The 14,022-nt window shown below is 46.8% G+C and overlaps 1 protein-coding gene across 2 annotated transcripts in view; it reads right to left on the bottom strand.

Moving 5' to 3' along the window:
- Nucleotides 1–14,022, bottom strand: part of PKD1 (polycystin 1, transient receptor potential channel interacting) — a 134,037-nt gene that overhangs the window by 76,735 nt on the left and 43,280 nt on the right. For both annotated transcript variants that reach the window (XM_026650565.2, XM_026650566.2), the window contains exons 2-4: nt 4,393–4,464; nt 2,811–2,882; nt 1,033–1,202 (exon numbers count right to left, since the gene is read on the bottom strand). In XM_026650565.2, the coding sequence (XP_026506350.1) occupies nt 1,033–1,202; nt 2,811–2,882; nt 4,393–4,464 (314 nt within the window). The remainder of the gene's footprint in view (nt 1–1,032; nt 1,203–2,810; nt 2,883–4,392; nt 4,465–14,022) is intronic.

Below are 14,022 nucleotides of genomic sequence, written 5' to 3'. Positions count from 1 at the left end.
ACACACCCTCAGTCTCCAAACTCTCTCCCAGAGCCTGCACCTCCTTTCCCCTCCCCACACCCCTTGAGCACCCAAACTCCATCCCAGAACCTGCACCCCAGACCTCCTCCCACACCCACACTCCCTCCCAGAGCCTGCACCCCAGTCCCCTACCCCAGACCTCCTTCCCCACCCAAACTCTGTCCCAGAGCCTTGGGCAGGTGGAGGGCGGAGGTTTTTTTGGGGGGCGGAGTTTTGGGGAGGCAGGTTCTGGGCAGCATGAGTGACATTGGCCCACTGGGAGGATTTGAGGACTGGCCCTGGCCCTAAGGTAAATTGAGTTTGAGACCCCTGCCTTAGAGGAAAGTCTATTGTCCAGATTAAGGCCTTGATTCAGCAAAGCACTGATGCAGTTGCTCATCTCCATCCCTACTCAGCCTATGCTAACGTCCCATTGACTTCAAAGGGATTTCAATTCGTTAAGCACGTGCTTACTTGCTTTGATGAATTGGGGCCTAAGGAAAAAGGACATAGAGGCCACCATCTGGTGGTTGCTTTGGTGGCCTGTGAGTAATGAGTTTACTGGTCTCAGCCCTCTTCTCAGTGAATGGGGACTCACTTAATAAAGTCACCAGCGTGGCAGGCACTGATCTCTGGTCTGAGCAGCGAAGCGGAGATAAAAATAAAGGTGAAATGCAGCGCGTATTTAGGCAAAAACGTGCTGCTGAAAGGTGCTGGCTGCTGGGAAGATGAAGCCCTCTTTGTCCACACCACAGGTGTGGCATGGGCAACCGGAGCACAAGATTCCCCCTCACTGCCCCACCAATGCTGAGACAGACAACAGAGGAGCCCCATTACTGATACGGATTCCAGTCTACCAGGACCTCGTCTGAGATTCACCAACGAGCCATCATTACTGAGTGGGCTAGATGAGAACTAGCTGAGATGACTTGCAGGATGGAAGAGTCCTTAGAGGAATATCAGCCTCTTTGATCTCAACGTTTCCACTAGATTTACCTTCACCATAAACCAGAGCCCATCCCCCTTCCTTACCACAAGTAACACTGGTGAATGAAACATTGAAAAGAGGAAGGTTTGCCACTTCAGGAGGCTGGGCGCATTTTGTATCCAGCAGCCGACTAACGTTAACTTTTCTTTCTTCCACCCAGCGGGGGAGCCAGGAAAGTTTGCAGTCACAAAGAAATGGATTCAGACTTAAGTTTCTAGAACAGAGTAGAGAAAGATTATGCATTAACTTGACAATGGGAACCATACGATAAGTGTTAATTACACCATCATAAAAATCCCCCTGTTCCCATCTGCACGACTCCAAGGAAATGTCTCATAAAGACTCACTAGGGGAGTTAATGAATAGAGAATCAAGCAATAATTAACATGATTTTTCTAAAGGCTAGAATTAGGCAAGTACTGCAAGCACTTTTTTCTCACAATACAAATAATTGTTGCAATTAGAAGTAAATTACAGCCATAATCCTATATTCAAAATAGTCTACCATCTAACATCAGTTGGTTGCAACGGCAACCTCTGTAGCTAAGGGAGATTTTTTACAGTGTCATTAAAAAACATCTACGAGAATCAAATTGATCTATCAAAAAAGAAATGCAAACGCAGTGGCAGTTTTATGAAAAGATGGAAACATTAACTGCAGTTGTGTTTGGCCTAAATTACAGCCTTTGGCATTCAACTGCAACGAGGACAGAGCTGGGAAGATGTTTGCACAACCAACTGTAGTTGTGCTGCCAGCAGCGTTTGAACCCAGTTCTCTTGTCTTAAAAGCACAAGCTTGAGCTAAAGAATTAAATCCCCTTGCTGGTACATGTAGCAAATGTACTGATCTCTCAACCTGTGGCCCAGCCACTAGAAGAAGACAAAGACCCACATGCTCCTAGTTTGGGTTTTATTTACGTAAGAGCTAGATATTATAGTCCTGCGTGCAACTATTCTTTAATCTCGCTCCCATTATGATGGCTGCAGGTCTTGCGGGTCCCAGTCCCGCTGCAGGCAGTTCTTTGAGTCCCAGGTCCATGCTCCACAGTAGGAAGTCAAGCAGAGATTTAGCCTCGCCACTCCCAGCCATTTTGTTTTTCTCGGAGTCATGTGCTTTGAAAATGCTAACGTGAGTTAAAAAACTTGTGCTGTTGCAAACTCCCTGAGGGCTCGTCTACCCTGCCCCCGTGGACTACAGGGATGAGAACAGCACTGCCCACCAAAGTGCTGCAGCGTGACTTCCCCCCGTGGATGCTGCAGGCGCAAACTAAAAGGTTCCTAGTTGGTGTTAACATGGTCCTCTTGAAACACGACCACATTCATGTGAACTAGGAACATTTTAGTTAGCGCCACAGCATTCACCCAGGGGAGTTACGGTGCAGCACTTCTGTGCGCACAGCTGTTCACAGCTTCCCAGACCAAACTGCGGGGCCTGTAGACATAGCCTGAGGGTATATCTACACCACAACTGCAGCTGTCAGTCTGACGGACGTACCGCACTAGCTTTGAACTAGCTACCTTGAATATTGAGAGCAGTGAAGCCACAACAGCACAGGGTGTATAACCCCCACCCAAGGACCCTGGATATGTATAACCCCCACCCAAGGACCCTAGCCCATGCTGGTGTTGCTTCCCTGCTATTGATACTGGAGCTAGCTAGATAAAAACTACCTCAAGTATGTCTACCCGTGCTGCAGTCACCCCTCTGATTGCAGTGTAGACAGACCCTAAGTGAGCTGAGACACAGCAGGAGCCCGGGGAAGGGAATTCTGAAAACAAGAGCCATATTCAGAGAGCTGACGATTAAGGAACAAGAACTTACATGTAACTTAAATTAAATAAATTATCAAATATTCCATCTTCTAACGTAGAAATCATGTTGTGGCTTATGTCTCTGTAACACAGGGAAAATGGGAAAGAAAAGTTTAATAATTCATAATTATAAGAATAATTTTCTGCCATTCTTACAGGATGAAAATCCAATCTGAGCTTTGGATAGCTGGGGGCCCGGCTCTAGGACTTTTCATCTCAAAGGTACAGTCATTAACGGTACAGTGCTGCCATCAGCACACTTCTCTTTCTGGTTCTAGGAGCCAACAGACCCTCAGGGGTGAAGAAGTCAATAAACCAGATGTAAAAAGGTGCTGGCCCTTACGGGCCCTAGGCAGCACATCTGTTAAGGGGACGTGGCCTCTTTAAGGCGGAGTTTTGGGGAGAGGCAGTCTATAGATGGAGCGCATGACTCAGTCAGGTCATGTGACTTCAGCAGGGGAACAAGACCTGCTATAAAAGAGGCAACCTGCTGCCAGTAGGAGAGAGCTCAGGGTGGAGGGTCCCAGGGCAAGAGGGGAAACTGAGGCACAGAGCGTCAGCTGATGGGACAAGGTAAGCTGACCATCTTGTCCCAGGTCTCTCTTTGGTCTAACGAGACCTCTCTGTTTCCTTATCATGGGTCTATTTCTTGTTATTTTTCTATGTGGATTTTGTGCAGCTGAAAGGTGCTGGCTTGGCATCCTAGAGACAGAAGCCTGTCTTCACCCAAAGATCAGGCTTGGCACAGGCCTCACCAGCTCATCTCAGCTATGCCCTGGGAGGAACCCCACTTCTAGGGGCAAAAGGGGCGCTCTGATTCCATGGGCTGCTCCACCCTGGTCTCTCTGCTGGGGTTGCCAAATGGGCTTTTTAGTGCTGGTTGTGAGGGTGGCTTTTGGGTACCTACCTCCTAGCAGGGACTGGACTGAGAGACACCAACGCCTTCCCTTTCGCCAGTGAAAATCCACCAGCTCATAACAACTCTGTTACTTTTGACCTGAGCAGCATTCAAACCAGGGAGTTCGCTAACAAGCCACCTTCATCTCCCTCTCCAAGCGGTCTTGGTGACATCAGTGGATGGGACAACGTGGAAGAAGAAGGCAGCTGGGCTTTTCAGAACAGGCTAAGGGCATTAAGTGCCCAAGACCAAGAAATTCAGTGGGATTTGGGCACTGAGGTCTAAAACCCCTTACCAACATGCTGAGATACCACTATCCTCAGGGCTAGTCCTTTATTATGTCCCCATTTACAATACTGGACCATTCTACCATTGACCAGCCTGGTCATTGGGTTGAATCAAATTGTATCCGAACTCCTGAATGCCAGGAGAGTTAATCAGTAATTCACTAGCTCATACAGTTAAATGCACTGTGCAAATATTCTATACTGGCCAAATTAGGCTTGCGTCAAACAGTAAAAAAAGGGCTTTTGATGCATCTGAGCCCTGGGCATAGGGGATATAGGGCCAGGAAGGTCAGAGCAAGTGTTATGGAACAAGGGTAACTTGCCAGACACCAAAAGGGATTTTTACATAACTGCTCAAATATGCCTTAAATCTGCCATAAGACTACAAAGGGGTAACATGTACTCACAGTTCTTCCAGGGAAGTCAGATGTTTAAAAGCCTGAACATCTAAAATGGTGATCTTGTTATTGGAAAGATCCCTAAAGAAAGAGAACAGTGCAGCTTATTATCATGCAAGTTCATTGTGTCTATCTTCCACCATGGAGGCTTAGAAAAGACTGTCTCCAAACTCCATCCAGATTCCAGACAGAAAGTAAGTTCTTGGTGTATTAAAACGGAACAGTTCTCCCAGCCAAAAATAACACCTTTCCCAGCTATAAAGCATCCGCTGCTCCAAGCTTTGCACTATGTGTCGATATGAATTAGGCCTATCACTACACAAAAAAATACCCCCATAACATTTTTAAAGTAAAATAATTACAGGCATGACAAATTTATTACTAATTCTCAGGCACCAGTTTAAAACTGAAGTCTAAAATATGCCTCATAAAGAAATTACTTTAAGGAATAATTTTGACAAAGTAGTTATTAAGTTATACATAGAATTTTCTGTGGAACCTTCATGTACTGTTGCCAGTGCCAAAGAACTGGTAATTAATTACAGGAGTGACACATTCAAATTAAATACAAAAATCTTTTTTCTTTTTTAATGACTGCAGAACTTAGAAGAGGAGAAGTAACAAAATATTTTTTGTTAAAGTAAATACAGGGGCCGTATTGAACTCTATATAAAGGAACACCGGGGAAATAACCATTTTAAACCCTTCCATGTCTTACTAATAACCTGCACCTTATTCAAACTGGAACTATTTCCACCCTCCCATTCACTTTACACGATTTATACTGTTCAATTTATGTCCTTTGTTTCACTGTCCTCCCTAAGTGACATTTAAAAGTAAACAAACTAGTCAGTTTCCATTTCAGTTCCCAATGAGTCTCATTTCTTATCCAATGCTGCTGGGGAAATGGGTTCAACACCACACCAGCAAGAAAAAGATTAAGTAAAAAAAAAAGAGAGAATCTTTGCAATTATGGTCTAAAAAATTAGCAAAAACCCTTACTATTTATATTTGGTTTTGCAACACAAGACAAAACCTAAATTGGGAGCCTAAAATACTTGACTGGGACTCTTTAATACACTAATATAATACCAATAACATAGCTAGCAAGCTAATAGTAAATACAGCAGTTCTCCTAGCTGTTTGAATGCTGGACCAGCTACACTATCAGGTTGGAATAAGCACAATGGGCTGATCCTTCAAGGTGTCATGTGCTTCCCTGACAGGACTGGGCCCACTCTACAGCTCTCCTAAGTTCCAGAGGTGCCCCTTGAAGAATAAAAATCAGGGCCTTTTTTTTTTTTACCCTGAATTCTTTCCTTGCAATTTCCCTTTGCTGCTGCATCTTTGATTTCATTCGGCAAGTTCTAATCCTCCTGATGGATCTGACACCTACATTTGGTCTATATTTTTTTAACCGAACACACAAGGTAAAATCACAGTCCAAAATTCAACAATCCTCTCAAATAACAGATAGAAAACTGTCCTGGAACCACAGGAATGTGGAGTTGTTGGGAGATTAGTGACAGGAATGCCTAACAGGGAAGGGGCATTTGTTTGGGGAGTTGGGGTGTCTTTACCTGGGGGATTTTTCCTCCAAGCTAATAGCACATTTAGAAGAAATTTCCAGCAGCCCACTGAAGGGAACATGAGTGTTGCAAAACAACAATTAAGAAATGCACAAAGGCAGAAGCCAGCAGCGATGTTTGTCAAATCAATATGCATTTCCTTTGCTCAGGCTAGCCAGATAATAGCAGAAAATGAAGCAGCCTTTGCTAAACTCTCACAAACATGCATGAGCTGCACTCTGTGTAGGAGGCGTTTAACTTCCAGACATCAAAGTTACTTCCAAAACCATTTACGACTCCTACTCACAAGACAAAAAAATGAGTTTTGGAATTGGATCCCAGCTGCTCCAGTCAAGACAGGTTTAATCCCTTCCCCATGGAGATGCTGTCTTATTTCTGTAGTATATCTTCCTTGGGTCTCTGCTTTGCACCTCTGTCCCCACATTACCTATAATCATTGCATCACAATCTGATTCATTGAGGACAAGTATAGAGAGTTACAAGGGGGCTTTTGCATCGCTTGCGAATAAATTTAGTCTATCCTTTCTAAAAAGTTTTACAAAACCTGATAGAAAAAGATAGCTTCATGAAGGTTAAAAAAAAGAAAATAAGACTTTTGGGTGGATTTAAACCTTCTCCCTTCAGTGCTGGAGGCCTTGTACTGCCAATCTCAAATGTTCAAAAAGTGCGAGTCAGGCCCCCTCCAAAAATGGAAAGATTGATTTAAATATGATGTCATTTTAAAAAAATATTTTTGGTTTCATTTGCCTCCTGGCTTTTGAGTCTTTAGGGGTCAAGTGTTCTTGCTTTTCTCCATAACTAAGAGAGCTGAAAACTTTTAAAATGAAAGCAGAGGTTCTCAGACAATCACATGACTCCAGGCTCTGGGGCTTTAAGAAAACACATCTAACAACATGATACTTGCAATAAAACACAGATGTTGGCAACCCAAACCCAGCTGTGTTGTGCCAGTGCAGCAGAGAAAATGTGGAAGTGACTATAAACACAAAATGATGCTAAGATGAGCACAGCTCATCTGGTGTTATTTGACAGTATATTCACCAAACTTGCCATTATGCAGGGAGGGTGAAATTCATCCTTGTGCAGCCAGCCAGCTCTATGGGCTAAGTGGGACTTAAGCGGCATATAGGCCTTGTGACCAACCCTCTGACCTGAAGTGAATGTCACCAATAAAATTCCGGGTAACTTTTTTTTTGCATTATGTGACCAGCTCCAATAACGAGTAAAATACAAAAACAAACAAACAAAGAAACCCAACCAACCAATTCAACAACCCCAACACACAAAAAACCCAGCATCAGTGGTGGAAAGTGACTTACAATTTTGAAATCCTTTTGGTTGTAGGACCCTAACGCACCCCTCCCCTCCTCAACCCCGTGTAACACAGGGATGGATGATATTTCTTAACTACAGGATTGTTATCTTGACCGTGTTCCTTTAACACGCTTTCAAAATACACTCCACTCCTGGGCCCCTAGCACTCAAATGTTTAAACGTCTTCAGCTTCTCCTGAAACCACGTGAGGCTGGTTAGCCTGAGATTGGCTGCGTGCCACTTCAGTCACTTTCACCAAAATAGTCCTAGACTATTTAGTTGATTTCCCTTTGGCCTCTAGCCAAAACCATTGCTAGTATTGGATATCCCCCTGGCCCCCACCTATCTACTCACTGCTACTGGACCCCAGCTAACCTACAGGAGAAAACAGCCAGGCTATTAAGGATTTCTGTGCATAAACACTACATACCTTCAGTGAAAGGATGGGCTTGACAGCAAGCCAAGTCTTTAGCAAGCACCGTGTACCTTCTGTGAGGGGTGCACACACAGTGGGTAATTAATTTCCTTGCAATAACAAGGAGACAGCTAGAGTATTTCTTTTTCAGTTCTCTCCTTTGAGATGTCTGGAAATATCCCGCTTATGCTGTCAGACAGCACCTCAGGCGCAGGGCAGAGGGAGATAGTGTTTCAGCCCTGACAGCTCCCACACGTTGTTCCCCAAAACTACAGCCACCTCCCAGACAAACTGACGTGCTGCCGCACAGTCGCACCTTCAGAGTCAATGACTGGCCATTCAAAGCGCTGCCTGGCCTGCACCATGCAGAGAGGCAACGGCTTTTCCCGGCCTTGTTAGATTTGTGGATAACGTCATTGTCAAGGTGGGGGTTGCAGGCGGCATACGATACCTGCTGACGTTCCTGTTCTCCCTAATGTACCTGACAGATTTAGCTGGCTTCCCCTCTATTGTGCCCCAAACCTTACCGTACTCCTGGCTTCCCCTCCATTATCCCCCACACCCTAGTGTCTGCTCAGGGCTCCTTTGGTGTTCCTCACCATACAGTTCATTGCTTCAGGCTCTTTCAGGCCTCAGACAGGCCCCTGAGGGAAATGATGCACTCTGGGAAAGCAACATGGCTCCTACCCATCCATCTTCCAATGTTATTTCAGTGCTGAGGCCCTCCACCTCCTCTGTGAGCCCCTACAAACACCTCCCCTCCCTCAGGTAGTTGAGCATCATTCTCCTTGTTTTGTCAAAGAGTAAACCTAGAGCACAGAGCGGTTCCGTGGCCAGCCCAAGGAATACAGCCGAAGAGCCCTGGCTCCCCAGGATTATTACACTTCACTCTTGCCCTGGACCAAGACTGGGAATGATGAACCCTCCTGGCCTGCCCCATGAAAGGGCAGGGAGTCAAAAGAAGCTTCTCTCCACCTGGGCTAGTTCCAGACAAACTGCCCAGCATAAGCAACCAGGCAGAGTGTAATGCTGTTTACAGACGCATTACAGCTCCGCCAACTCGTAGTCCTCGATTATACCTCACATATTGCAGCACGGGCAACAGATCCAAGCACCTTTGACTCCAGAACCCCAGACTTCTACCACCTGAGTTAAAAGATAGCTCCTTTAGCCAGCTCTGCTAGTAAGGCTTTTATCCTCCCTGTAGTCCTACCACTAGAGGGCACCACAATCCACGTCCAAGCCAAAACATTATTCCCTCACTGGCTGCTGGTCAGCCCATGGCTTCTCTGAGCCAACAATAGATTAAAATAATCTCCCTGACTTTAAGCAGCACCAGATCTCTTCTGTGCAAGGCCTGTGACAGCAGCGAGGTTCCTGGTGACAGGTGATAATGGGTGAGAGAAGAATGGTGAGATTACACACGGCCCCACCGGCACAAGGAGGTCACTCTCGGTCAGCTGCATTTCCAAAGGACTGATCGTCTTTTCCCACTGTTTCCTCTGCAGCACGTATGGAAAATTATCTGATGCCTTACCGGCATGGGAAGGGCTGCTTCTTAACCAAACAAGGTTACAGCATAAAAAGAAACATGCCAGGAAAGAAACTACCGACCAATAAAACCCCACACTAAGGCTGCAGGACGGGACCAAAACGCAGCCGTCCGGTGCCACAAACCGCCATGGCTACATTTTCCCATCTCTTTGCCAGGACCGAGGAAATTCGGAACAGGTTCAAAGCCACGCTAAAGCCGGCAAGAGAACAAGGCTCTTCATTGAAATTTCACCAGCATGCAGGCTGTCACGTACCCTCATTCAAAAAAAAAAAAAGAGTATTAGTTCAATTGTCTCCTGGGTGACAGGATGGCTCAGGGGTTGAGCAGTCACTACATCGGCTTCAGTTTCCCTGTCTGTGAAATGGGGATCATGCTACTGCCCGGGGAGGCTGTGAGGATCAATGCATTTGTCTTTGGGAAATGCTCTGTGAGCCTTGGCTGGAAGGCACAGTAAAAGAGCAGTTATTACTATGAAGGAATAAAAACTGAGCTGGAAATACTACACCACAAGAGCTCTCTTCACAGCTCCCCAAATGACCAAGCAGCTCAGAGATGCTTGAGGCAATAAACATATGTAGTTAAGCAAATTTTATCAAAATTGCCGAAAGCCCACTGGAGTTGGGTTCAAATGGGACAGACAAAGATGTAGAGAGGAAAGATGGGCCGGTGGTTAGGCCATTAGCCTGGGACTTGGGAGAACTGTCTTTGGTTCCCTGCTCTATCACAGGCTCCCTGTGTGACCATGGGTAAGTCACTTAGTCTGTCTGTGCCTCAGTTTCCCACTCGTACAGTGGGGATTACAGCACAGGCAGACTGTGAGCATCAATACATTAATGATTGTGAGGTGCTGATACTCCAGGGATGGGGACCAGTTGCACAGTTAAGAGAGATAGCTGGTCCCTTTATCTGAACCCCACCTTTGCTATCTGCTACCCCTTGAGCAGACCAAGAAGGAAACCAGCAGTAGGGTCTGGTGCCTGGTGGCTGCTTTGTTCATTCACAAAGTTTAGACAGGCGGAGGGTTTGCAGCCGTCAAACTGTTCAGTTTACACTGGCCAACTAATGCTCTGCAGGGCTGGGGCAGCCATTGTGTTTATTCCTGCAGCATTGTGGGGAAAAGACTTTTTCAATGTGCTTTTTCTTTTTCCTCTTCCCTAGTCCAAAGAACACATAATGTTAAACAGAGTATAGCCTGCCCCTGGCTGCCAAGACTGATGTCATACTCCCATTATGTCATTCACAGGCCCATCCCGCCTTCCTTTCATGAAGCAGAAGGGGAGGGAAGAGAGGGGCAGGGGGAAAAAAAGAGCTACGCTGGATCACTCCTTTCTCAGCCCTTTTGGTGCATGGAGTCCAGCCAGAACAGTAATGGGAAAAGCATCCACGGCCGCAGAGAACTGTCTGCACAGATAGAGGCTTGTGTGCAGGCTGACAGAGGGCTGCAGTGACTCATTAATAAACGAGCTTCGAGTTTATAAGCTACAAAAATAAAAGCCACCGGGCCAGGGAAGAAAACAGACCCAGAGAGAAAGGAGTTTCCCTGCCCTTCTGAAGCAGGATGGAGCACACGACTCTGAGCAGGGGGGCAGGGTTTGGAGGGACTCAAAAGCAGAAGCCGCCACGGTCAAGCCTTGTTTGTTTCATTAAAAGAACCACCAGCAAGTCAGGACTCTGAGAGTCCATTAAAGCCCCATCAGTATTCGGTAGGGTGACCAGTTGTCCCGATTTTATAGGGACAGTCCTGATATTTGGGGCTTTGTCTTATATAGGTGCCAATTACTTCCCACCTCCTGTCCCGATTTTTCACCCTTGCTATCTGGTCACCCTAGTATTAGGGAAAGTGAGGGAGATTCAGCCTTGCGTGGCTGCTGCTAAGAGGCCCTTAGTGCCAGCGGGGGCTGAACTCTGAGCACCCGGGGGTGCATAAGCTCATAGACTTACAGAGGGGAAAAAGCTATTAGATCTTCCCAGGCAGGGTAGGGCTGGTCCCTACAGGACACGCTAGGGCAGGGGTATGCAACCTATGGCACGCGTGCCAAAGGCAGCACATGAGCTGATTTTCAGTGGCACTCACACTGCCCGGGTCCTGGCCACCGGTCCGGGGGGCTCTGCATTTTAATTTAATTTTAAATGAAGCTTCTTAAACATTTTAAAAACCTTATTTACTTGACATACAACAATAGTTTAGTTATATATTATAGACTTATAGAAAGAGACCTTCTAAAAACGTTGCAATGTATGACTGGCACGCGAAACCTTACATTAGAGTGAATAAATGAAGACTTGGCACACCACCTCTGAAAGGTTGCCAACCCCTGCTCTAGGGCTTTGGGGTAAGAGGAGCACATCCCTGGCTAAGTGCCAGTTCAAGGAACCAAGTAGGTACCCACATTCAACAGCTGGGCTCCCTGTCCTTCGGGAGAGACTAGGGTTCCCTGCAGACCTGGAGGGCAGGGCGTGCCTCCCCACGACTGCATCCCCGTCCCAGAAAGTCTCCCCTCCTTTCACGTAATTCCCAAATGAACAATTGAAGATGCATTTCCTAATGTCCCCACAATGGGGCTCCCGCACCTCCCGCCCCCCCTCCCTGACACATACACACTGCCCTGCTCCTCCTAGTCCCCAGGTTACATGCACACAAGCAACAAAACCCCATTGCATGCCTCAGCCCAGAGAAACACGTCTCATCTCAGCAAGGCCAGGGTGGGGCAGCCCGCGTGAGTGAGATCACAACTCCAGTGTCAGCAGAGCCCGGAAAATCCCAGCGGGAGGAAGGGGTATTTACACACACCACCCCACAGCACGGGTGGGAAAGGCATGGCAAAGATACAGTGTGGTAAGGTGCTTGCACTAACTGTAGCTCATTCACAGGGTGCAGATAAGTCCAGGGTCCTGCTGTGAATCAGGGGAACCGCACTGAAGTTAAACTGGAAACTGTGCAGGTGTATCTGACAAGAGAATTGGGCCCCAGGATGTCTGCATTGCCTCCCTTTTGAGTGTTTAAAATTGTAACCTTAACATTCTGTTCACGGAAGGTTTATTTAAATGTAACTTCCCTGCTTAATAGAGGGGAGGGAGGAGAATCAACCAGCAACTTCTGCTTATTTCCCCAAACATTTCCAGAGCTGCTCCTTCAGAATCCTGAGGGCACGCAGCCCCTTGCAAGACTCAGCTCTCCTTAACAAAGTCTCACAGAGTGGTAAACTGAGGCACTGACACGTTAAGTGATTTGTTCAAGGCGCTGCAGCACAACACTGACAGAGGGAGGAATAGAACCTGGGAGTCCTGACGCCCAGTCCTCTGCGCTTACCATCAGCTCACACTCCCTCCCAAAAGTGAGATTGCACAATTATGTGATACACAATAATGGAGCCCCCAGGAGGACAAGTTGCATGGGGGGAGGGGAGCGGGAGAACAGAAATGCAAAATATTAAACTGTCTGAAATGCCCCTGGTGCTGCCTCACTTTCATAATAGCCTTTCCAGAAAATAGGGCTTCTGGAGCGAAAAAAACCTAGGTGTTTTTTGCACACTTGAGCCAGGAAAATGTGTTTTTTAGCTGACGATTCTTTTTTTTTTTTGGCTTGCGCCTCTCCTAAGATGCAGAAAGGAAGCAACGGGGCTTGTGTGCAGCGGGGGGGGGGGGGGGGGTCCAGATTTATGCCACAACGGCTTTGAAATTTTAAAAAAATAAGTCTCGTTACAAGTCTGGAGCTGGGCCCTGGGGAAGTGACACTTATGGACTCATGCTATATATAGGAATGTCCCCACTTCCCGTCTGGAAACGAATATTCTCTCAGCAGTGGTGCTGCATGGCGCTCTCTCGGCATTGTAACAAGCTGGGGGGGTGGGGGTAGGACGTGGAGCCTTTCACCACGGGATAGCTGGTTTCAGTCCGACTCAGGTGGATACTGGCTAAGGCTGGGCTGCCAAATGAGGTTAATAGATTAAGGTGCTCAAATCCCATTTCACGTCAGAGAGCTGAAGTGGAACTTATGCATAGGCCCTGTGCTGGTCCTTTGCACACTTCACCCTTTCTGTCCCAAACTGTTGTATAGCGTTGTTGTGTGCTGTGCATTCCACCCCAGAGGTGGCTGCATTTCAGTACAGGGAAATCCCAGCGATTCCATTACAGGTATCAATTTCTAAAGCATGTTTGGATCTGTAGGGATTAAATGTACCAGACAGAGCGCCGTGCAGAGACAGGAAAAGAGACATATATTGAGACTTGGGGCTAGACCAGGGCAACTGCTGAGCGTGAGCATTGGCTTGGACACCTGCCTCCTGGGATCAACAGTACTGTGAGACCAGGGCCATCTTCCACCCGAGGCAGCCACTGTACAATGCCAATTTAATGTACAAACCAAACAAACAGGTTTGTTCATTTTTATTTAAAAATCCAAGTCACAAATTCTGGCCCAATGTTTAGCTCTCAGAAAGGGTGCTGACCAAGAAGACCTTTTTCACAATGTTCCCCTGCAAACTTTTCTACAGCAAAATCGCAGTTCCTGGCCTGAAAATTCAAGGACACAGCAATTTTTGCACTGTTCTGTACGCTTTGTACTCGGACAGCAGCGCTCATTAGAGGACTGCAAAGAACTTGACGTACACCCCTGCAAGGTAGCTGTTATAACCGTAGGGGATAAAGAACGGGTTCTGGTTGAGGGGCTGCGCTGGGACGCACGAGATCTGGAGTCAATTCCCTGCTCCGCCACAGACTCACTGTATGACCTTGGGCCAGTCGCTGGGCTTCAGTTTCCTCTCTGT

Source organism: Terrapene carolina, unplaced genomic scaffold (genome assembly GCF_002925995.2).
Source record: "Terrapene carolina triunguis isolate 2854851 unplaced genomic scaffold, T_m_triunguis-2.0 Scaffold93, whole genome shotgun sequence".
Lineage (NCBI taxonomy): Eukaryota > Metazoa > Chordata > Testudines > Emydidae > Terrapene > Terrapene triunguis.
This window is presented reverse-complemented; position numbering and strand designations above follow the sequence as displayed.